A 24,501-nucleotide genomic window follows, 5' to 3' on the forward strand; every position below is an offset into this window, starting at 1 on the left:
AGGCACTGATGGGGAGACCAGCTTTATTGCCTCGCGGGCGGGCAGGCTCAGGAGTCCTGGTAGTAGTTGTTGAAGTTGATGCGCAGCAGGAAGTCCTCCAGGTGGGGCTGGTAACCACGGTTCACCAGCTTTGTCACCACTAGGGAAGGAACGGCGAGAGCTTCAGCCAGTCTGCCCCCATGCCACCACCTGCGGGGAGTGGGGGGTGGGAGGGGCCTCACCTTTGAAGAGGAAGTGGGAATAGTACTTGAAAGTGCTGTAGGACTGCTGCATGAGGGCGAAGTTGGGGTGCTCAGCACCCCGGGGGCCACGGGCAGGAGCCCAGGGCTGGGAGATGAGCTGGCTGCGGAACTTGAGGACTAGGCTGAAGATGCTGTGGATGATGTTCATGACGGGCGCGGCCTTCTCTGTCAGCAGGCCCCTGTGGGAGCAAGGTGGAGCTGGAGGGGGGTGCGTGGAACGTGGGAGAAACGGTACCCAGGTCCCCACGCCTCACCTGAAGACAGCCTTGTGCAGGTACTCGGCGTGGGCCCGCTGGACCTCCTCCAGGTCGCTCACGGTGGCCAACCTGGCCCTGAACTCACACCAAGTGACATGCAAGATCTGGTTGGCGATGTAGCCCTGGATGACCTTGACGAAGTGCTGCATCTCGTGCTTAAACAGCTGCAGCTGGCGGAACTGCACCGAGCCGGCCGCCTGGCTCACCAGCGCTGTGGGAAGCGGCGCGTGAGGGGTGGGGGTGAGAGGAGCCGAGGGTTACTGGGCACGGCCAGGCCTCACCTGTGCGCTTGAGGTGGAAGCAGACATCCTTGAGGGTCCACATCATGAGCTTCAGCTGCAGCAGGAACGAGAAGATGCCGCTGTACCTGCTCAGGCAGCTCTCCGTGATGACAATGTTGAGGGGCCAGTCCACCTGCCCGAAAGCCAGCTCAGCTCAGACACAGCCCCAGGTAGGCGGCCAGTCCCACTCACGCCCTCCGCAGGGCCCTGCTGACCTTGTACCTGAGCTCCAGGCAGCTCAGGACATCAGGCGCGTTGGGGGCAAACACCTCGGGCAGGAATTTGAGGGCGAAGGAGAGGTTGGCGGCGTGTGGCATGTCCCCGTGCAGGCTATACTGCAGGGCCTTGCTCAGCAGTGAGTTAAGCACCAGCGGGGTGAGAAGCTCCCCTGGCGTCTGCCCAGCCCCAAGCTGCAGGGAAGGCAAGGCATCCTGAGGAAGCCTCACCGGGCTTGGCCACACCACCCTGCCCTTCGGCCACCTCCACGCCCAGCGTCACCTTCTCAAACAGCAGGTCACTGAGGGACTGGGCAAACTCCCCATCTTCCATCAGCAGGAAGTGGCGCAGAGCCTCCAGGTGTGCCTCCAGGCGGAGCTCCACGAAGAAGTAGTCGACCGCAGCCTTGTTCACCAGGGAGACACTGGTGGGACAGGGGAGTCAGGCTGGGGTCCCAGGGCTCAGGGCAAGGAGGGCTAGTGGGTGGAGGCACTCACTGTGCAGCCAGTGGGGCTGTGAGGGAGTGCTTCATCAGCACAGGCAGCGGCAGCAGCTCGCTCAGCTGCACTGCGGTCTCGTCCGTGTCTGACAGCTCTCTGGGCTCCTCGGGGAGGGCAAAAGCCCGGGGAAGGCCATGGTGCAGGAGGCGGGCAACCGGAGGCTTTGCTGTGGGGCACCAGGGACACCGGCACGGTGGGCACACACCCACCGTCGGTCACCCCCGTCCCGGTTCTGACCCAGCCCACTCACACATGGCCTCGTAGCTGTCTGGGTACTGCTCCAGGCGGTACTGCCCCACCAAGCCTGCAAGGTAGGCCTGCTCCCTGCACTGGGCCGAGTCCATCTCATCCTCATTCTCCTGCTGCTTGCCAGAGCCAGGGCTGCTCTGAGATGCTGTGTCTTCCTAAGACAACAGCATCAAGAACTGCCTCAACCTGGTGTGGAAGAGGGCAGCCCACAGACTGGGTGCCCCTTACCCCCAGTCACATCTGTCCTGACCTGTGAGTTTGGAGGCCGACTTGGAGAAAGGTCCTCGATGTCCCCAGTTGTCCCTGGGCCTGAGTGACACAAACAAGGTGGGAAGGGCATCAGGGTCAAGTGCCTGTTTGCGGCAGTGCGTCCTGGCCAGCTTCCCTTCCACCCCTCATGCATCCACAGGTGTCACCATAGAAAGTACAGCTTGGGGAGTCAGGCTGTAGCGCAGCGGGTTAAGCACAGGTGGCACTAAGCTCAAGGACCAGCATCAGGATCCAGGTTCGAGCCCCCTGGATCCCTGTGAAGGTGGGTCCCTTCACAGGCAGTGAAGCAGGTCTGCAGGTGTCTGTCTTTCTCTCCCCGTCTTCCCCTCCTCTCTCCATTTCTCTCTGTCCTATCCAACAACGAAAACAACAATAACTACAACAATAAAACAAGAGCAACAAAAGGGAATAAATAAATAAAATAAATATATATTAAAAAAAAGAAAGTGGGAGTCGGGCGGTAGCACAGTGGGTTAAGCGCACGTGGCGCAAAGCGCAAGGACCGGCGTAAAGATCCCGGTTCTAGCCCCCGGCTCCCCACCTGCAGGGGAGTCGCTTCACAGGTGATGAAACAAGTCTGCAGGTGTCTGTCTTTCTCTCCCCCTCTCTGTCTTCCCCTCCTCTCTCCATTTCTCTCTGTCCTATCCAACACAACGACATCAATAACAACAATAATAACTACAACAATAAAACAAGGGCAACAAAAACAAAAGGGAATAAATATTAAAAAAAAGTTAAAAAAAAAAAAAGAAAGTACAGCTTGGGGGGGGTCAGGCGGTAGCACAGCAGGTTAAGCACACATGACGCGAAGCGCAAGGACCGGCATAAGGATCCCGGTTCGAGCCCCCAGCTCCCCACCTGCAGGGGAGTGGCTTCACAGATGGTGAAGCAGGTGACTTTCTTTCTCTCCCCCCCGTCTTCCCCTCCTCTCTCCATTTCTCTCTGTCCTATCCAACAATGACGACATCAATAACAACAACAAAAACAAGGGCAACAAAAGGGAATAAATATATATATTTTTAAAAAGTACAGCTTTAGGATCCCTACTGACCTGGTTCTTTGCAGATGTCTTCTCCTAAGTCATCAGGTCGAGCCGCATCAGAAGTTAAGGCCTGGAAGTGGCCCTCTTCCCAGCCATCTGAGCATACCTCCTGAGCACAGGAGTTGCCCAAGGCTAAGTCTGCAGGCGGTTCTGGTTCCAACTCTTGGGCTGGGCTCTGTGCTACTGGGCTGAGGTCTGGTTGGTGCATGCAGTCTGGGGGGCTTGAGTGGGGCCTGGGCACATCAAGCTCAACTTCCCCACAGAGCAGCCCAGGCCTCATGTGGGGTTGAGACACGTGTTCGTGGATGTTCCACGGTGGTCGAGAAGTGGCCACATCCCACACGTTCTCCCCCACCTTGATGCTGGAGTCAGACACGTGTCCGTGGATGTTCCACCGTGGTCGAGAAGTGGCCACATCCCAAACGTTCTCCCCCACCTTGATGCTGGAGTCAGACACGTGTCCGTGGATGTTCCACCGTGGTCGAGAAGTGGCCACATCCCACACGTTCTCCCCCACCTTGATGCTGGAGTCTGACACGTGTCCGTGGATGTTCCACCGTGGTCGAGAAGTGGCCACATCCCACACGTTCTCCCCCACCTTGATGCTGGAGTCTGACACGTGTCCGTGGATGTTCCACCGTGGTCGAGAAGTGGCCACATCCCACACGTTCTCCCCCACCTTGATGCTGGAGTCTGACACGTGTCCGTGGATATTCCACCGAGGCCGGGAGGTGGCTGTTCCTGAAGCATACCCTTCTATGGGAATGTTGTCTCCCGACACACGCTCAAGAGGCTGCTCCACAGCCTGGTTGCTACCCTCCTGGGGACAGGTGTGTGAGGGAGGCAGAGCTGCCTGCCCATCAATGACACACATGCCCTGCTTCACCTGAGTGTCCCCCCACAGCTGTCCCCCCTCACTGCCTAGGCTACCTCCTTTGGGCTGAAGGGACCTTGAGGAAGCCAAGGTGGTCACAGCTGGCCTCAAGATGCTTCTGAAATCATACTCCTGTGACACTGAGGGGCCTGTGTCAGCCGCTGCAGGCGGAGCAGAGGGAGGCAGGTCTGAACCAATGGTCTGCAAGGCCTCTTCCAGGACGGGGCTCACACTGGTGTGCATGGGCTGTTCAGTGCTCCCTTTTGTGGGCAGGAAATCCTGGATGCTAAGGTCCACAGAGAATGGTCCCAGTTCCTCAGCCTGTCTTGCCTGTGGACTTGCCTCTGACTCCAAGCCATGGGTCTCCACAGAGGCAGACTCGAGGGATGGCGATCCTGGTCTGTGTGAGCAGTCCCCTGTCGCTCGGCACAGCTCTGCGTGCTCAGAACTGGAGCTACTGCCCACTGCATCCAGGAGCTCAGAGCCTGGAGACGAGGCCTGAAACACAAGTGCAGGTGGGATCCAGGCTGGTCCCCCCGTCCCTCCAGTTCTGTTCTCCAAGTTCACGTCTGTAACTGGCACCCACCAAGATCTGTTCTGACAGGGAAGGCCTGGATTGTCAGTTCAAAGCCCAACACAGCACACACCCTGGGTCCCAACCCTGACACCTCACCTGGAAGCATGTACCCGGGAGGACAACCGGCAGCTCTGGGGGCCTCCCCTCGGACATGTCCTTCAGCATGGCCTGAAATCCAAGCCAGTAGGATGTGAGGCACAAAGTAGCTTATGCAGCCTGACCCCACACCCCAGGCCCCAACCCACCAGACAAGGTGCTCACGACTACAGTGGCCTGACATGAGTTCAGGCCTGTGCTGCACTCTGCCCACAGGCCATGCCAGCAGCATCAGCTCTGTGCTGCCCACTGTCCAAAGGTCGCACAGCCCTCAGCAGCATGGACTCAGTGCTGCTCCACACTGGAGGGCAGCCTGGCGCCTCCCCCAGTTCCGGCTTCTCTGAGCAAGTGATGAGAATGAAGAGCCCTCTTCTATACACACACCCCGAAGTCCTTGGCGGGCTTGGCAATACCTGGATGTGTTTCTGATCCTCTAAGAGGAAGCGCATCCGTGCGCTCGCCAGCCTATGCCTCTGGATTTTCCACAGTGCCTTCTGCTCTCGCCGGGCGGCTTCTGCAGACAGCTTGCTGTAGTGATCAACCAGCACCTGCCTGAAGCCAACCGTGAAGACCAGTCGGCACTGGCACCCAACAGTACAGCCAGTGCCCTGGCAGAGGTCCTGGTGAGCAGTCTGCCCAGCCTGGCACCTTCCCCTACAGAGGTCTGGACAGGCAGGTCTTTCTGGGAGTCCCTTGTGGGCAGGCACCCAACCAGGGCTTAGCAGACACTTGCTAAATGAACTCCTGGGTGAACTAAAACAAAGCAACTGCCCAGAGTTGAGGTCACTCAGGGATGGAGGCAGGGAGAGTAATCGGGGGGAGGGGCTGGGGAAGGGGGCCTCACTTGCCAAAAACACAAAAGGCATATTCTCTTTCTGTTGGTGCCAAACTCAGGCAATAGAAGGGGGGAAAATATACAGAAAACTTCAAAGCCCCACCTGCAGGGGAGTCGCTTCACAGGCGGTGAAGCAGGTCTGCAGGTGTCTCTCTTTCTCTCCCCGTCTTCCCCTCCTCTCTCCATTTCCCTCTGTCCTATCCAACAATGACAACATCATCAACAACAACAATAATAATTACAACAAAATAAAACAAGGGCAGCAAAAGGGAAAATAAAATAATTAATTAAAAAAAACTTCAAAGTGCATGCTGTCATGCTCAAGGACCCAGGTTCAAGTCGTCGGTCCCCAAGAGGCAGCCCGGCCCAGGAGGATGGGCAGGGAACGAGCCTCCCGCCGCACCACCCACCTGGCCTTCTTCTCCAGCTGCTCCTCCAGAGCCCGCAGCCTCTGTTCCCGGTCTCTGAGCTCGCGGGCATAGCTGAAGTCATCGTCCAGCTCCTCTTGTCTGACTGCCCGGCGCCGCTGTGCAGGACAGATCATAGCAGCCTTGCAACTTGACTCTGACCCCCCCACCCCGACCTCGACTCCACTGCAGACCCTCCCTTCCCTGATATCCCCCGCACACCTCCTGATCCTTCACAAACTGCTCTTTCAGCCGTTGAAACTGCTCACGCTTCCGGGCATCCACAGCCATCCGTTCCGACATCTGCCGATCTGAGTTGAGATGGTGGAGGGTCAGCTTTAAGGAGTCCCCTTCAGGCAGTCCCCAGACTCAGAGAGGAGGACCTCAGCCACACTCACCACTGAGCTCGCTCAGCACCCTGGACGCTGCTTCCCGGGCATGGACAATTAATTCTTGTTTTGCAATCTCCATTCTTAGTTCCTAAAAAACGACAATCGGGGGTGTCAGGTGGTAGCGCAGCGGGTTAAGCGCATGCACGTGGCGCAAAGCGCAAGGACCCGCATAAGGATCCCGGTTTGAGCCCCTGGCTCCCCACCTGCAGGGGAGTCGCTTCACAAGTGGTGAAGCAGGTCTGTAGGTGTCTATCTTTCTCTCCCCCTCTGTCTCCCCTCCTCTCTCCAATTCTCTCTGTCCTATCCAATGACAGTAACAACAAATGATACAATAATGATAAAAACAACAAGGGCAACAAAGGGGGAAAAATAAAATAAAATAAAAATGACAATCAGTAAGAAACACACCCAAATTCTCAGTCCTTTCTGGAAACGGTCTGAGAGTGGGCTGCTGAATCCCCAGGCGAGCCCACAGGATGGTATACCAGCGCTCAGTAACAGGACAAGGAGTCAACACCCTGATAAAGTGATCTGGGGCAGAGCCCCCCAGGTCTGAAAGGGATAGAATGAGGGCTCCCCAGTTCTCTCAGGTGGCCCTTACCCATACTTCCCTGCTACTTACCACGTGCCAGGGAGGGAAGGGTTGTTTTGGGAATAGCAGCAACCCACCAACCCCACCCAGGCAGTCAGGACACAAGCTTGGGGGCAGGCACATCTATGACTACAGAGCAGGAGGGGTGTGGAGAGGCCCCCGAGCGTGCTATTCTGGAGTCACTGTCAGGCACCCTGACCAGAAGGAAGCCTTCCATTGCGCGAGGCCGTCCCACACCTAGCACTCCTCCCCCTCAGCGAGACCAAGACCGGGGGTGGAAGCCAGACACCCGTACCTTCTCCTCTTTGCTGATGGAGCTGTGACGCGCCACCCTTTCCATGCGCCCCACATAGATGGCGCAGTCCTTCTCTATCTCCTTCAACTCCTCCAGGGAGAAGATGACTGAGATTCGTGGGACAGGGACATCAGACCAGCAGAGGTAATGCTGCCAAGAGGAGAGACGTCATCAGCACACTGACTGGGGCACCAGGAGCACATAGGCAGGCAGATCCACCTCGAACTACCACACCTGCAGCGAGCATCTAGCACCACCTTTAACTAATATCCACCCAGGCACCTGACTCCCAGGCTCTAGCTTCCTGTCCCCATGCAGATGGCTGCAGATGGCTCCGCCTTGCTCCTCTCAGGAGGGGCGTCAGCTCCTGCTCCAGTCACTGGGCTCAGCCCTGGAAGGGCGCACCCCCCCTCCTGAAAGCCTCAATCCACCCCCACCTCTATCTGGAAGCCCCTCTCTCGGGAGACCCCTCACCTGGGGACAGCAGAGCTTCAGCAGGTTGATGGTCTTCCCGCAAACGTACACGTCATGCGCGATGTGCTTCAGGAACACAGGGACGCAATCTTCCACCTCCTTGGAAATGAGCACGTAGCCATGGGTCCAGTAAGACTTGTCTAAAAGCAGGACAGACACACGGCTGGCCTGCACGGGCTATGGCCCTGCCCGCCGCCCCATGGCAAGGGCCCACCCAGCAGCCATCCAGTCCACCTACCTCTGAAGCCCAGATACTCATGGTTCACCTGAATCATGAACTCGCCGTAATTGTCTCTGAAGACCCCACTGTACACCCAGTCGTGGATGAACCTGGGGAGAGCGGGCAGTCACGGGGGGCCCGGGCGAGCCTGGAATGGCTCAGTAGCTCATCTGTGCCCCCCACCCCCTGCACGGGCCTCGTGCCCCACCGTGTGTAGGGCTCACAGCTGGTCTTCAGCAGGGACAGCAGCACAGGGTAGTGTTCGTTGCTGCAGTTGTCCAAGGCCTCTTGGTAGAGGTAGGAGAGCAGCCTGACGCCCTGGAGATGGCGATGAAGTGGCTCAGTGCATAGTATGGACTCCGGGCGGAGGGAGAGCCCTGTCTGCCTCAGCACTCTGAGCAGCACTCCCTCGCCACCACCACCCCTGCCCCCCAGCAGAACTCACCGTGGGGAACTCGGTCCCAGGCTCTCCTCCGCTGGTACCCCAGGGTGTAATGCCGACCCCGCAGAGCTCAGCCAGGTACCTACATCAACAGCGTCAGCTGGGGGCAGGTGCCCAGAGCTCCCAGCCCAGGTGAGGCCTGGTACAAAGCCCAAAGGCCATTCCCTGCATATCCTCACCTTCCCTGAGTGACAGCCCAGTTTCCAGGTTTTAAACTGTACCTCGTGGATCTGATATTTAAGCTAAGGGGACGGAGACCTTTTCCCAGGCCTGGGCCACAGCTAAAACAGAATCAGGGCACCCAGCTCTCCTACCCCCAACACAGCCTCATGGGTCGCCACTCCCCTGGCCTGGATGAAAGCCAAGTCACCTCAAGGTGCTCCAGATTCTCTCCATATGCTGTGGTCTGCCTCACACAGCAGTGCAGCCCCCAGCCCCAAAGCACCTTGCAGAATCCTCTCTGCACCCCATCCCTATGCTCAGGGCCTCATACCACTGTCCCCCGACTCAAGCACTCATTTCCTACAGAGCTGCCCCCCATCCCTCTGCACATCGCACCTGCTGTTCATAACTGGCTGGGGGGTGCCAGGGGCTAGGTCTGCAGGAAGCCTGTCTATCCCTCAGCCTAACTAGGGTCCACGAAGTTCTGAGTTCAGAACAATGGCAGGAGCAAAGTCAGGCCTGCTGTATGGCACAGCCCCAGCAGGCTAGGGCTAACTGCAAAGCAGGGAGTCCTGGGCTAACCAGAAGCCATTTTTCCTTACATTGATCATTTAAAGACCCACTGGCTATATTGGATATGTACAAATAATACCTGGGGACAATAAAAGGAGACCCCTGGGGGAAGTACATGTGACAACAATTATGGCAGTGAGTGTGACGAGACTAAAATGGCCTAGGAGCAGAAGCTGCTGTACCCATTGGGAGGCTTTCAGGAAAGGAGCTACTTATCTCCACTACAGCTTCTCAGTCAGCTGGACTCAGACCAAAAGCCAGAATTACGGGTGGCTTGTAGTGTGAGGCTTCGTTTAGTTATAAAAGGCTCTATTAATGACCCTCACCCACAAACACCCTGCTTCACTTACAGGCATCCATGGTGAGTATTAGGTTGGGTAGTTAAGTAGCCTATGTTAGGATATACGGGTAGAAGTAAGTAAACTTTCATTAGCTAAAAGTTAGTGAACTTTCATATATGCAAAGGCTAACCAGAAGAGAGCCCCCATGGTTGTGTGCTTGCTTTGCAGCAGAAGATTCCTTTAGGTGGACGGCCTACTATGATCTAGTTAGGCCCATCCAAGAATGGGTTAAGAAGAAAAGCTATTAGATTTAGCACCAGAGAAAAATGTTTATGCATACAGAAGGTTAGAACAGGGAGATGGTCAAAACACAGATGGTCATTTCAAGGGAAAATTTAGACTACTCCAGACCCAGGAAACTTTCAAGGGTAGATTGAGAGTACCCCAGACCCAAGAAACTTTCAAGGGGAGCTCAGGATGCCCCAGACCTAGGGAACTTTCTAAGGAAAACATACCTATAATAACAATAATGTTTGAGGTTATTCCTGATGTTAATGAAAACAATTATACATGATGTCATCTGTATCCTTGATGTTAATGAAAATAATCTTACATAATGTCAACTATATCCGGGCAAAAAGTGTTTAAATAATAAACCTCTGCAGACAGAGGACAGAGACGCCTCTCTCCTGCACCTGGAACAGCTGATGTGTCTCTCTCACTTATTCATTCATCTCACGACTCCCCCTTTCCTTCAGGTACCCTTAATTACTTTTCTCCGGGGGCCGGCTCCCGGCAGAACCTCAGGCACTCAGTCACCTACAGGGCCGTTCCACACCCAACTAAGTCACATCAGCCCCCAGACAGACACCCCCACCTCTACCCCCACCCCAGCTATCATGCTGAGGCTCACCGGAGCTGTCGGCCCAGTTTCTTGAAGAGAAAGTTGATGGTGAGGAGGCTCAGGGTGGGCGGAGTGGAGAGAACACAGGCCCTGTAATACTGCAAGTACTTCCTCAGGCCGCTGGTGAAGGCCTGTGGGCAAGAGGGCAGAGATGAGCACAGCTGAGCTCAGAATCTGAAAGGACAAACTGGTGCAGAGGAAAGGCTCAACCCACCCACCCGCCCACCCCCAATCCCGGGCTCCAGTTTCCATGGCCAGGCCTAAACATTCCAGCAACCAGATGCAAAGGTCCCTCATGGAGGAGTAAGGGGGGTCAGTACACCTGCTAGAATGCACGTTACAATAGGTAAGGACCCAGGCTCAAGCCCCCCTTCCCCACCTGCAGAGGAGAAGCTTCACAAGCTGCAGAGTAGTGCTGCAGGTGTCCGTCTCTCTATCTCACCCTTCTCTCTTGATTTCTGTTTCTATCCCAGTAAATATCAAAGACTCTTCATGGGAAACCAAGGACGCAACCACAAACCCTATCCTGGCAACCAAGGTCGAATTCCCTAGGAAAAAAAGGAGCCTAGGGATTTCAGGGGGTTCCGGGAAGGGTTACTTGGCTCTGTGCACAAATGCAGAGAAGAGGCTCTCTGGTCACTTGGAATGGGGTGGGGTGGGGTTGTCCCGAAGGACATCCTGAGCAGCACAGTGGCCACAGCCCAGATCATCCCTTTATAACACATCTGCATGAAACATTCTGCAACTAAAATCCACCCACCAGCAAGGAGAGAACTGTCCTGTTTAAATCTCAAGTTTCTTTCTACCTTCCCAGGATCCACTCTGACCCATTCAGTCCCAACCAACAATGTGACCAAAGTCCACACAGTTCAACCTCTGTTGCCCTTTGTTTTGATGTCCTGAAGCTGGTTAGTCTGCATACCTGCCTTCCACAGAGGCCACACCACTGGCCTAAAGACTGTGCCCAGACCATGTGTCACCCGTAAGGCCTCCGGGGAAGCCTGACTTTGCCCTCATGGCGTGTGAAACTCATCAAATGAAGATTACTGCTGGTCAAGCTGGGGACCTAATGGGGACAGACGGTACATAGCAGCTGCTCCTATCCCAGGGTCGACAGCTGCCCCCACACTTGCCCCCAACTATGCCAGTCACCAGACTCTTTTTTAAAAAAAATATTTATTTATTCCCTTTTGTTACCCTTATTGTTTTATTATTGTAGTTATTGCTATTGTTATTGATTTTGTCATTCTTGGATAGGACAGAGAGAAATGGAGAGAGGAGGGGAAGACAGAGAGGGGGAGAGAAAGACAGACACCTGCAGACCTGCTTCACCGCCTGTGAAGCAACTCCCCGGCAGGTGGGGAGCCGGGGGCTCGAACCGGGATCCTTAAGCCAGTCCTGTGCTTTGCACCATGTGTGCTTAACCCACTGCACTACCGCCCGACTCCCCACCAGACTCTTCTGTCCTAAGTTCACAATGAAGTGAGGAGGAATGAAACTCAAGCACAGTCACTCCTCCATTCCCAAAAGACAGTTAACAGACTTCAGCTGTTATGGAGGAAACAAAGGCCTGGATCCCGTGGCCCTCTTCCTAGCATGTGTGCGAGGCTCTCAAGAGGCCGTACGCCATACGACATACCTGGAACACGAGGCCCTTGCTGCAGGAGGAGTTCAGCACAGGCTGCAGCGAGAAGTGGCTCAGATGCACGTAGTAGGTTCCATACTCGGCCACCTCGGAGAGCAGGCTGCTGATGCTCTCTGAGGACACGCCTGACACACGGATCCCCCTCCTCACCGTGAAGGTCTGAGTCAGCTGGAGAGGGCAGACAATAACTCAAGGCCAGGCAAACAACACAGCACTGGCTCAGAGTGCCCTCAAGACAGGGGTCCCCAGCACACAACTGGAAACTCCACAAACAAAAGGTGCCACAAAGTGCTTCGAGGGAAAAGGTGGTGGTGCGATTTTTCCCTACCTGGCTCAAGGAGGTGGAATTTCTCACCACCACAAGGAGAAAGAACATGTCTGAAATGTCAACAGATCAATGAGAACAAAAGTTGATTCCCTGAAAGGGTAAACAGTGCACTGTTGGGAAAGTGATGACTCATTTTTGCATAGGAAAAAAAAAAAAAATCATGGGGGTTGGGCGCACATGGCGTGAAGCGCAAGGACCAGCATAGTATCCTGGTTCGAGGCCCTGGCTCCCCACCTGTGGGGGAGGGTGTCACTTCATGGGCGGTGAAGCAAATCTGCAGGTGTCTAGCCTTCTCTCCCCCCTCAGTCTTCCCCATCTCTCTCCATTTCTCTCTGTCCTATCCAACAATAACAACAGCTATGACAACAATAACAACTACAAGTACAACAAGGGAACAAAATGGGCGGTTGCTTCATGGGCGGTGAAGCAGGTCTGCAGGTGTCTGTTTTTCTCTCCCCGTCTCTGTCTTCCCCTCCTCTCTCCATTTCTCTCTGTCCTATCCAAGAATAATGACATCAATAACAACAATAACTACAACAACAATGAAAAACAAAAAGGGCAACAAAAGTGAAAATTTAAAAAAAAAAGGAAGAAGTAAAGAAAGAAAGGAAGAAAGAAAGGCACTTTAGACAGGTCCTACAGGCCAAGAGATGGTCCACTCAGTGGAGCACACACTTTACCAAGTGTAAGGACCTGGGCTAGAGCTCCTCTCCTTCATGGGAGACCTGCATGGGGAGAGCTCTGTGAGTGCTGCAGCAGTGCTGTGCTGCTTCTGCTCCATCTTTCTCTCTCTCTGCCTTTCACTCTCTGAAAGAAAAAAAAAAAAAATCCCATCAGGAATGGTAGAACCATGCAGGCACAAGGTCCCAGTAATGCCCGGGCAGCAAGAGTGAAAAAAGATAAATACTTAAACAAACCCAGAGGTTTGGAGGCCAGGTGGTCAAGCACACATAGTACTATGTGCAAGGACCCAGGTTCAAGCCCCTGCTCCCCACTCGCAACATGAACACTTCATGAGCAGTGAAGCAGATCTGTAGGTGTCTATCTTTCTCTCTCCAATTTCCTCATTTATCAATGTCTCTCTGTCTTATTGAATAAAAGAGAAAAATAGGGAGTTTGGTGGTAGCGCAGCGGGTTAAGCGCACATGGTGTAAAGCCCAAGGACCGGTGTTAAGATCCTGGTTCCAGCCCCCGGCTCCCCACCCGCAGGGGACTCACTTCACAGGTGGTGAAGCAGGTCTGCAGGTGTCTGTCTCCATTTCTCTCTGTCCTATCCAACAACAACATTAATAACTACAACAACAATAAAACAACTAGGGCAACAAAAGGGGGGAGGGAAAGAAAAGAAAAATTAAAAAAAAAAAATAGAAAGAATAGCTAGCTATAAGAATAGTGGATTGGCAGTGTTGGCACTAAGCCCGAGCGATCGCCATGGTGGCAATATAAAGTAAAAAAAGCCTAAATAAAATAGAGGTTGAGCTCTTACATGAAAGTTAAAAAAGGGGTGGGTGGTGGCGCACCTGGTTGGGCACATGTTACAGTGCACAAGAACCCAGGTTCGAGCCCCGACCCCGTCCCCACTTGTGGGAATGCAGTAATGTAGGTGTCTCTCTGTCTGTTTTTCTCCCTCCAGGGTTAGCTCTGGCACTTGGTGCCTGCATTACAAATCGACTGCTCCTGGAGGCCATTTTCTTTCTTATTTTATTGCCCTTGTTGTTGTTATTGTTGGATAGGACAGAGAGAAATGGAGAAAACAGAGAGGAGGGGAAAACAGATTGAGAGAAGGACAGACACCTGCAGACCTGCTTCACTGCCTGTGAAGCGACTCCCCTACAGGTGGGGAGCCAAGGGCTTGACCCAAGACCCTTGCGCTTCGCGCCATGTGCACTTAACCCACTGCGCTAACACACGGCCCCTCTCTATCTCTCTTCATTTCTTGTATTTACTGAAAAATCTTTTTTAAATCGTTATTGATAGAGACAGCCAGAAATTAAGAGGGCAGGAGATGAGAGGAACAGAGACAGATACCTGTAGCACTGCTTCACCACTTGCAAAGCTTTTCCCCTGCAGGTAGGGACCAGCGATTTGAACCTGGGTCCTTGTGCATCGTAACAGGTGCACTCAACCAGGTACACCACCACCTGGCCTGTTTCTCCCTCTGCATCTCCCGCTTCCCTCTCAATTTTGGACTGCCTCTATCCAGACAGATCTAATTTAAAAACTAAAAAGGGGGCCTTGTGGCAGCACAGCAAATTAAGTGCACATGGTACGAAACGTAAGGACTGGCGGTTTAAGACCCCGGCTCCCCACCTGCAGGGGGGGGTCACTTCACAAGCGGTGATGCAGGTCTGCAGGTGTCTATCTTTCTCTCCCTGTCTTCCCCATCTCTCTCGATTTCTCTCTGTCCTAACCAACAACAATGACACCAATAACAGTAATAATAATAATAACAAAGATAAACAAGAGCAACAAAAGGGAAAAATAGCCTCCAGGAGCAGTGGATTCGTAGTGCAGGCACTGAGCCCCAGCAATAACCCTGGAGGGAAAATAAATAAATAAAGAAAGAAATAAAGAAATATTAAAAGGAAAAAAAAAAGTAATGCAGTGGCAGCAAAATAGCTCACTGAGATAGTGCGCTGCTTTGCCATGTGTGCAACTCAGGTTCAAGCCTGGCCCCACTGCACTGAAGGAAGCTTTGGTGCTATGGTCTCTCTCTCTCTCTCTCTCTCTCTCTCTCTCTCTCCAAAAAAAAGCTCAGAGCAGTGTATCCTTGAAGATGAATAAAAGGGCAGTATGTACAATTAGGCATTTCTTTCTTTCATCAGCACCCAACAGGAGTAAAAAGGCTGGGTAAATTGTCACTATTGCCCAGACCAGTAAGGCCCTTGCCCACTGGCCAGGAAGAAATATCCACAAAATGGGGTTGGGCGGTAGTGCAGCAGGTTAAGCACACATGGCGCAAAGCGCAAGGACTGGCGTAAGGATCCCACCACCAGCTCCCCACCTGCAGGGCGGTTGCTTCACGGGAGGTGAAGCAGGTCTGCAGGTGTCAATCTTTCTCTCCCCTTGTCTCCCCTCTTCTCTCGATTTCTCTTTGTCCTATCCAACAACAACAGCAGCAATGACAACAATAATAACAACAACAAGGGCAACATAATGGGACAAATGGCCTCCAGGAACAGTGGATTTATAGTGCAGGCACTGAACCCCAGCAATGACCCTGGAGGCAAAAAAAAGAAAGAAAAAGAAATATCCACAAAAAACAAAAAAAACAAAAAAAAGCCAGCAGTAGAGTCACTCTCTGGGCTCCAAGGATAGGAAAGGCTCACAGGGCCCCAGAGCACTATTGGAGGATGAAGGAATGGGTGCAAACAGTGGGTTTATTTTCACCATTTTTACAGGAAGCAACAAATCTCTTACTCTTGTTAACTTTTTTTTTTTTTTTGCCTGCAGGGTTATTGCTGGAACTCGGTGCCTGCACCATGAATCCACTGCTCCTGGAGGCCATTTTCCCCCCATTTTGTTGCCCTTGTTGTTGTAGCCTTGCCATGGTTATTATTGTTGATGTTGTTCGTTGTTGGATAGGACAGAGAGAAATGGAGACAGGAGGTGAAGACAGAGAGAGGGAGAGAAAGACAGACACCTGCAGGCCTGCTTCACCACCTGTGAAGCGACTCCCCTGCAAGTGGGGAAGCCAGGGGCTTAAACCAGGATCCTTACGCCGGTCCTTATGCTTTGCACCATATGTGCTTAACCCGCTGCGCTACTGCCCGACTCCCCCTCATGTTAACTTCTAATAGAACATTAGTCACACTAGGAAGTTAATCACTGAAGCCAGCTTCCCAGTTACACCTCATCCTGAGGCTGGCAACCACCTGACCCTGCCCACTGACTGCACTAGCCTCATTCTACCCTGTACTGTGTTAGCACAACGACAGATGTCACATGCAGCTCATACAGTCACATGTGAGCACTCCTGTACCTGGCAAAGGGAGAACGTGGCAGACACAACCCCAATCAGGACATTCAGTGCGTCCTTCACCAGCTCACTCTCCTTCACCAGGATGGGCAGTGGGGCCTGCAGGAGACTTCCGCCAAGCAGCTGCAGCTCTCCTTGGTGGAGCCTGCAGAGCCTATCAAAGGCATCCCTTCCAGCCTCCGTGAGGTAGGGCTCCTCTCTGTGGCCAGGGGGGCTGTGTGGGAAACAGAGGAAGTGGTGGTGAGCAGACAGAGTGGTGGAAATACAGGCAAGGTGTAACTCCGACTGACCTTCAATGTTTCTAGTCAAGCGCAAGGACATGGGTTCAAGCCCTGGTCCCTACCTGTAGGGGGAAAAGCTTCACAAGTGGTGTGGTAGAGCTACAGGTGTCTTTCTGTCTCTCTCCCTATTTCTCTCCTTTCTGAATTTCTGTCTCCGTCTCTGTTCAATAATAGTAAAATAAATTTTTTAAAAAGAAAGAAAGCTAGGCAGTAGGGCAATAGCGCAGCGAGTTAAGCGCAGGTGGCGCAAAGCACAAGGACCGAAGCAAAGATCCCAGTTTGAGCCCCCAGCTCCCCACCTGCAGGGGGGTTGCTTCACAAGTGGTGAAGCAGGTCTGCAGGTGTCTATCTTTCTCTCCCCCTCTCTGTCTTCCCCTCCTCTCTCCATTTCTCTCTGTCCTATCCAACAAATCAATAATAACTACAACAATAAAACAAGGGTAACAAAAGGCAATAAATAAATATTTTTTAAAAAGTATTAAAACAAAAAAAGAAAGAATGGAGAGTTGGGCAGTAGCGCAGGGGGTTAAGTGCACATGGCACAAAGCGCAAGGACCGGCATGAGGATCCCGGTTCAGGCCCCTGGCTCCCCATCTGCAGGGGGTCGCTTTGCAAGCAGTGAAACAGGTCTGCCGGTGTCTGTCTTTCTCTCCCCCTCTCTGTCTTCCCCTCTTCTCTCCATTTCTTTGTCCTACCCAACAACAACGACATCAAATACCAACAACAATAATAATCACAATAAAACAAGGGCAACAAAAGGGAATAAATAAATATTTAAAAGGAAGGGAGGAATGGAGGAAGGGAGGAAGGGAGGAAGGGAGGAAGGGAGGAAGGGAGGAAGGGAGGAAGGAAGGAAGAAAGAAATCTAGCAGGAGCAGCAGCAAACGTTGCCACTTGGCCAGTGCACACAGCACCACAGTAGTGCTCAGTATGACACTCACAATATACCTTTTGTTAAAAACAAGTGATCTGGGAAGTGGCAGAGTGGCTGAAGCTTTAGACCTACAAGCATGAGGTCCTGAGCTCGATTCCCAGCATCGAATGTACTAATAGTGATGCTCTGGTTCTCTCTTTCCCCTTCCCATTCATTAGTGAACAGATTACCATGAGCAAGGATCCAGGTTTAAGCCCCCAGTTCCCACCTACAGAAGAAGTTTCACAGGTAGTGAAGCAATGCTGCGGATGTCTTCCGTCTATTTTTCCCCTTCCCCTCTCAACTTCTGTCCTATCAAATAATAGTAATAATAAACATTATTTTTTTATATTTATTTATTTCCTTTTGTTGCCCTTGTTGTTTTGGTGTTGTAGTTATTATTGTTGTTGATGTTGTTGGATAGGACAGAGAGAAATGGAGAGAGGAGGAGAAGACAGAGAGGAGAGAAAGACAGACACCTGCAGACCTGCTTCACCGCCTGTGAAGCGACTCCTCTGCAGGTGGGGAGCTGGGGGCTCAATCCAGGATCCTTCTGCCGGTCCTTGCACTTTGGGCCACGTGCACTTAACCCGCTGTGCTACCACCCGACTCCCCTTGTTTTGTTCAGGTGGTAGCGCAGCGGGTTGAGTGCAGGTGGCACCAAGCGCAAGGACAGGCATGAGGATCCTGGCTCAAGACCACGGCTCCCCACCTGCAGGGGGGTCACTTCACAGGCAGTGAAGCAGGTCTGCAGGTGTCTATCTTCCTCTCCCCCTCCCTGTCTTCCCCTCCTCTCTCCATTTCTCTCTGTCCTACCCAACAACGACATCAATAACAACAATAACTACAACAATGGCAACAAAAGGGAATATATATATATATGTATGTATGTATGTATGTATGTATGTATGTATGTATAAAAAAGATGATAGTGGTCCGGGAGGTGGCACAGTGGTAAAGCTTTGTATTCTTAAGCATGAGGTCCTGAGTTCAATTCCCGGCAGCACATGTGTCAGAGTGATGTCTGGTTCTTTCTCTTTCCTCCTATCTTTCTCATAAATAAATAAAATCTTAAAAAAAAAAAACAAGATGATAAATTTCACCTTACATATACCCCCACAAAAGGCCACTGCAGTTTACATAAAGACTTTCTTTTCAGGGGGCCAGGCAGTGGCGCACCTGGCTGAGCACACACACTACAGTGCACTAGGACCCAGGATCAAGCCCCCATTCCCCACCTGCAGGGGGAAAGCTTTGCAAGTTGTGAAGCAGGGCTGCAGGTGTCTGTTTCTCTCCCTACCACCTCCTCCCCCTCAATTTCTGGCAATCTCTAGCCAATAAATAAAGATTAAAAAAATTTAAAAAAAAGACTTTTTTTGGCGGTAGCACAGCGGGTTAAGTGCAGGTGGCGCAAAGCGCAAGGATCGACATAAGAATCCTGGTTTGGAAAAAAAAAGAATCCCGGTTCGAACCCCAGCTCCCCACCTGCAGGGGAGTCGCTTCACAGGCGGTGAGGCAGGCCTGCAGGTGTCTGTCTTCCTCTCCCCCCTTTCTTCCCCTCCTCTCTCCATTTCTCTCTGTCTTATCCAACAACAGCTACAACAATAAAACAACAAAGGCAACAAAAGGGAATAAATATAATAAATAAATATTAAAAAAAAAAAAAAAAAAAAAAAGAAAGTTCATCACTTTTATCCACTGCACCACCTCCCAGGTCATCGCAACAGACTTTCATGCCTGAGGCACCAAAGCTCTTGGCAAACCAGACATGGCACCAAGGAGAAGCGCCTGGGACAGTAGGGCGCTGCTAGGGTGTTTCTCCTCCTCCGTCTTTCTCTCCCTGTCTCTAACTGAAACTGAAAGAAGAAACCATTATCAGCCAGGTGTTGGTATGCATGAGACCCCTTCTGTTTCATTTGGTTTAAATCCCCCCTGCTTAACACTATTCTATTTACATAACCACTTCATTCTATTTATATAACCGCTGTTAACAAGCACCTCCCTCCAGGGCATTGGTTCAATCCCCACTGTTTCATGATATGTTTTTGCTCCACCCCCCTCCTTGTCACACCCTGATCCTCTCCTTGTCACACACTGATTGTCACCAGTCACTTTTCTCTCCACCCTCTCTATGTCACATCCTGTTTCCACCCTACTTGGCAAGTATATATAAAGACAGCATTGTGAGTTTTAGAGTACTTTACCTTGAGTTTAGCTTAGCTCGTCTTAGATTGTGCTGCGTCCTGCATGAATAAAGAGATACTGCCTACAGCTCAACTATGAGTCCTGGTCGTCTGTTACCTGCCCGTGAAGCCAGCCCGGTGAAAACAACCTAACCCGTCGAAAACGACAGCCAGGAGTAGTCAAAGCCCCAGCAGCCAAAGAAATAATAACTGTAATAAAAAGGTATAAACTCACCACCCAATCTGTTCCCAGCACCGCCGTTTGCTGGCCTTGTAGGTAAGCACCGCATCCCACAGGTCGATGTCCGGAGTCAGGCCTTGTTCAGACTGGGAATCAGGAGTCAGATTGGATGCTGACTGGAATCCTTCATCTTCTGACTGATCGATACTGTGAGGAACCTAGAGATCACCAACAAGGAGGAGACATTGTAGCCTTTTGAAATTCACCCAAGTGTGATCAGGACTCCAGGAACCTGTCCCTACACTTAATTTACTCATTATGAGAACAACCTAGGAAAACAGTTTTGTTTTTCCCTAGTATTAGACAATTTTATCATCCCTACTGTATCATTTATTTCTTGCCACCAGGATTATTGCTAGGGTTCTGTGTCTGCATGTTTCCACCACTCCCAGCACTTTTTTTTTTTTTAAATATAAAGGTAAGACAAGCCCCCAGCTCCCCACCAGCAGGAGAATCACTTCACAGATGGTGAAGCAGGTCTGCAGGTATCTATCTTTCTCTCCCCCTCTGTCTTCCCCTCCTCTCTCTATTTCTCTCTGTCCTATCCAACAACAGCAATGACAACAATAACAACAACAATGATAAACAACAAGGGCAACAAAAGGGAAAAAATGGCCTCCAGGAGCAGTGGATTCGCAGTGCAGGCACCGAGCCCCAGCAATAACCCTGGAGGCAAAAATAAATAAATAAAAATAAAGGTGAGACAAACAGAAAAAGAGAGAAAAAGAAAAGCCACCACAGCACTGCTCCACTTGTGAAGTCTCCCTTCGCATGGTACACCCATGTGGTGGCCGGGGGCTGAAACCTAGGTCCCCCATGCCTGTGTGGTAAAGTGTGTAAGGTCTATCAGGTAGGCTGTCAGCTGGTATGCCCCAGACCCCACCAATCCCTTAAAGAATCAAATTCATTTAAGGCCCAGGAGGTGGGGCAGTGAATAAGGCATTGGACTCTAAAGCATGAGATCTGGAGTTTGATTCCCCAGCATTGTATGTGCAAGAATGATGCTCTGATTCTTTTTCCTCCTCTCTCTCTCCTGTTAATAAATCAATCTTTGGGGCTGAGTGGGCGGTTCACATGTTACCGTGCGCCACACATTACTGTGCTCAAACACCCTAGTCCCCACCTTGAGTGGGGACACTTCATGAGCAGAATAGTGCTGCAGGTACCCCTCCTCTCTATTATCTCCCTCTTTCTCTACCTATTTCTCCGCCTCTATCAAAAAACAAAGAGAAAAATGGACACTGGGAACAATGCAGCCATGCAGGCACTGAGTCCCAGCCATAACCCACATAAATAAATCACAGCCCAGGAGCGGTGTGGTGTGGTGTGGTAGACAGGCACTGAATTCTCTCAAGCATGAGGTTCAATTTTTCTTTTCTTTTTTATCTCCAGGGTTATCATGGGGGCTCGGTGCCTGCACTATGAATCCACTGCTCCTGGAGGCCATTCTTTCCCTTTTGTTGCCCTTGTTGTTTATTGTTGTTGTTGTCTTCATTACTGTTATTGTTGTCACTGTTGTATGATAGGACAAAGAGAAATGGAGAAAGGAGGGGGAAACAGAGGGTGAGAGGATAGACACACCTGCAGACCTGTTTCATCACCCATGAAGTGACCCCCCTGCAGGTGGGGAGCTGGGGGCTTGAACATTTTCTGTGTCCAATATGATTTTTGGTAATTAAAAAAAAAAAAATTTAAGGTATTTTTTGTTTTGTTGTCTAGCTTCCTTCAGTGAAGCTTCCTTCAGAGCTCAAACCTGTGTCACACAAATGACAAAGCAGTGTACTATCCAAGCGAGCTATTTCACCAGTCCAAGTATGAATAGATATTTTTATAAATATTTATTTATTCCCTTTTGTTGCCCTTGTTTTATTGTTGTTGTTGTTATTGTTGTCATCCTTGTTGGATAGGACAAAGAGAAGTGGAGAAAGGAAGGGAAGACAGAGGTGGGAAAGAAAGACAGACACCTGCAGACCTGCTTCACTGCTTGTGAAGCGACCTCCCTGCAGGTGGGGAGCCGGGAGCTCAAACAGGGATCCTTACTTCGGTCCTTGTGCTTTGCACCACCTGCGCTTAACTCGCTGTGCTACCCCCCAACCCCCTCCCTCCTAGCTTTCTAATAAATAAATAATAATAATAATAAAAAAGTCTGTTCACTATCCAGATATACTCAATAGAGTCACCGAAAGATAATTTGGTAGGAAGGTGGCTTAATTTTAAAGAAAATTTAAAAATTGGGAGTCAGGCAGTAGTGCAGTGGGTTAAGCACACGTGGCGCAAAGCACAAGGACCAGCGTGAGGATCCCGGTTCGAGCCCCCAGCTCCCCACCTGCAGGGTGGTCGATTCACAAGTGGTGAAGCATGTCTGCAGGTGTCTATCTTTCTCTCCTCCTCTCTGTCCTATCCAACAACAACGACATCAATAGCAACAACAATAATAACTACAACAATAAAACAAGGGCAACAAAAGGGAATAAATATTTTTTTAATTAAAATTAAAATAAAACTGGTGCTGTGGGGAAAAAAAACGCCACTTAAGAGATGGAAAAAGTATTTGCCACAGGTGGCTGCTGAGCACTAAAATACAGTGTATACAATGGCAAAACTCAACTTTTTTTTTTCTTTAACCAGAGCACTCTAAGGTGGTGTGGGGGACTGAACCTGAGACTTTGGAGCCTGTCTTGAGAGTCTGTTTGCATAACCATTATGCCTTCTCCCCCGCTCTCACCTTGCCCATTTTATTTTATTCACTAATATTTATTTGCCACGGGGGTTACTGCTGAGATGTGGTGCCTGCATAACCCCACTGTTCCCAGCAGCTTTTGTTTTTTTTCTTTTATTTTGTTTGTTTGTTTGTTTGTTTGTTTTTAAGAGAACGTGGAGCAGATAATCACTGCAGCACTGCTTGTGATTCTTGGTGAGGGGGAAGGCTGAAACCTGGGTCCTACTGCATGCTAATGTGTGCACTTTATACCGAGTAAGTTACCACCTGGCCCCACTTATTTAAATAACGCCTGCTCCTTGCACCCGGGCACAGTACATGCTTGAGGCCCCAAGTTAATTCCCCAGCAGAGATAAAAAGCAACTCCAGCAACTAGGGAGACGGCACATCAGGTAGCCTGCAGGACTTGCATGCATGATGTCCCAAGTTCAATTCCCAGGGCAGTGCTCTAATCGGTCTGTCTCTCTCACAATACATAAATAAGTCTTTTTTAAAAAAGCAATTCCAGAGGGCAGAGTCAATGACTTCACAAGCCCTTTCATGGGTGGAAAAGCCATGAGTTACTCTGGCCTAAGGTAGAGGTGTCTCTGCCCAGGGGGTTAAGTACCAGTAGTCCAGTCCCTTCACCAAATGACCTAAAATCAAGCTATCCTGAATTGACTGCGATAAAACGGTCAAAGAAGGCACTTCCAAGTTCCTTGAGAGTTGAAGGAAGGAAGGAAGGAAGGAAGGCAGGCAGGCAGGCAGGCAGGCAGGCAGGCAGGCAGGCAGACTCTACCTTAATAGCCAGCCCCGAGAGGTCTGCACTATCCGGCACAGGAGGTAAATCCAGCCGAACATCCATGTCAAACGTGCGGCTGTGCACAAGGGCACCGAAGAGCGAGACCCGGGTGTCTCTCTCAAATCGGTCACCACAAGGGTCACCGTATGAGAAAAGCCCGAAGGAGGACAGGCCTGTGCCAGGTGCCGCCTCCATCATCTGAAGCGTCCTCTGGATCATGTCCTGACAGACGTACTCCTCCCTGCAGATCCGAGACTGGACGTCCCTCTCAAACACACTCAGGTCGTGACAGTCATAGCCGCTGTGGGGCACATTTCTCCCCAGGTGCCTGTGGTTAACGAAATAGTCTCGCCTCCGCCGCAGTACTTGCGGGGGGCCACTCCCTGCCAGCTGAACCAGGAGGTCCAAAACAGACCCCACCTCCGCAAACGGACAGCTAGGGGAGGCTTCCAGTTCCTCCACCAGCTCCTCCACGCGGTCAGCCTCGGGACCCAGGCCGCCGACTCTCAAGTCGAAGGACAGCATGAGGATCTTGTTTTTCACCGGGAGTTTTGAGTGGTCCGGCTGCAGCTTATTAGTCTCGTCTTGAAAAAGGTTCGTGAAGAGGGTGTTGTACGCCAGCCTCCTGAGGTACTGCTTGGCCCGCTTTCGGCTCACGCTGCGCTGGCCCAGGTGCGGCTTGGCAGCGGGCAGGAGGGCCTCGCACAGGTCATCGAACAGCTGGGTGATGCTGGCCATGTCACGCAGCGATGGGCCTCGGGGTTGTGCCCAGCTCTCGCCTGGAAGACTGAAGACTCTTGGCTTCGGGTTTGCGCCAGAGGTCTAGCGAACGCCGCCTGCCCTCAGGCCGCGGGCCGCCCAGCTCCTGCTCACCTGCGACCCGGGACCTCCTCGGCCCCCGCAATCTTCGGCATTTAGGGGTTCACAGTGTCAGGTGCGAAGAGCGAGACTGAGCAGTGTCCGCACCCGGCTCTGCACGCTTTCTCCGGATCTCCCGAAAAGGGATCGCCGGGGGCCGGGGGTGCCGCACGGAGGCCGCCTGGGGGTGGCGGGCCCGGAAGGTTCCAGCCTCAAGGAGCGCAGCGGCAGCTCCCGCCACTCTGAGTCATCGCCCCGCGCCCTGTGAAAAAGCTCGAACAGGCGCTCCGGAAATGCGTCACCGGGAGGCGGGGCTAGTAACCCAATACAGGGTGAACTCCGGGACGCGGCTCGAGGATTCCGGCAGGAGCACCTGTACTGGGAGCAACAGG

At 51.9% G+C, this 24,501-nt stretch overlaps 1 protein-coding gene across 4 annotated transcripts; it reads right to left on the reverse strand.

Moving 5' to 3' along the window:
• Positions 1-13: 13 nt before the first annotated feature.
• TUBGCP6 (tubulin gamma complex component 6) lies at positions 14-24,408 on the reverse strand. 4 transcript variants are annotated; one of them, XM_060188840.1, is made up of 25 exons: positions 23,249-24,408; positions 19,746-19,909; positions 16,137-16,347; positions 11,821-11,994; positions 10,191-10,312; positions 8,265-8,343; positions 8,028-8,137; positions 7,838-7,929; positions 7,600-7,739; positions 7,126-7,275; positions 6,245-6,326; positions 6,069-6,157; positions 5,850-5,965; positions 5,018-5,156; positions 4,605-4,676; positions 3,067-4,429; positions 1,996-2,054; positions 1,747-1,900; positions 1,494-1,662; positions 1,279-1,420; positions 996-1,190; positions 781-913; positions 497-710; positions 222-421; positions 14-139 (listed from the first exon to the last, which is right to left on the reverse strand). In XM_060188840.1, exons 1-25 carry the CDS (start codon positions 23,987-23,989, stop codon positions 48-50), a joined length of 5,202 nt encoding a protein of 1,733 aa, XP_060044823.1. In that variant the 5' UTR covers positions 23,990-24,408; the 3' UTR covers positions 14-47. The 4 variants fall into 4 exon arrangements, 3 of the variants coding, with proteins under 3 accessions (XP_060044823.1, XP_060044826.1, XP_060044825.1); XM_060188843.1 differs by lacking the exons at positions 14-139; positions 222-421; positions 497-710; positions 781-913; positions 1,494-1,662 and having other exon boundaries at positions 1,054-1,190; positions 1,747-1,896; XR_009549398.1 differs by lacking the exons at positions 14-139; positions 222-421; positions 497-710; positions 781-913; positions 996-1,190 and having other exon boundaries at positions 1,281-1,420; positions 1,494-1,896.
• Positions 24,409-24,501: the final 93 nt, after the last annotated feature.

Source organism: Erinaceus europaeus, chromosome 4 (assembly GCF_950295315.1).
Source record: "Erinaceus europaeus chromosome 4, mEriEur2.1, whole genome shotgun sequence".
NCBI lineage: Eukaryota > Metazoa > Chordata > Mammalia > Eulipotyphla > Erinaceidae > Erinaceus > Erinaceus europaeus.

What these genes read in the sequence shown, in the direction of transcription:
- TUBGCP6 (XM_060188840.1), bottom strand. Translation starts at nt 23,989, where the DNA reads ATGGCCAGCATCACCCAGCTGTTCGATGACCTGTGCGAGGCCCTCCTG. An exon ending in AAACTGGGCCGACAGCTCCG is followed by an intron (nt 8,344 to 10,190) that starts GTGAGCCTCAGC and finishes CTGTTGATGTAG; the next exon opens with GTACCTGGCTGAGCTCTGCG. An exon ending in CTTCCACCTCAAGCGCACAG is followed by an intron (nt 711 to 780) that starts GTGAGGCCTGGC and finishes CGCTTCCCACAG; the next exon opens with CGCTGGTGAGCCAGGCGGCC.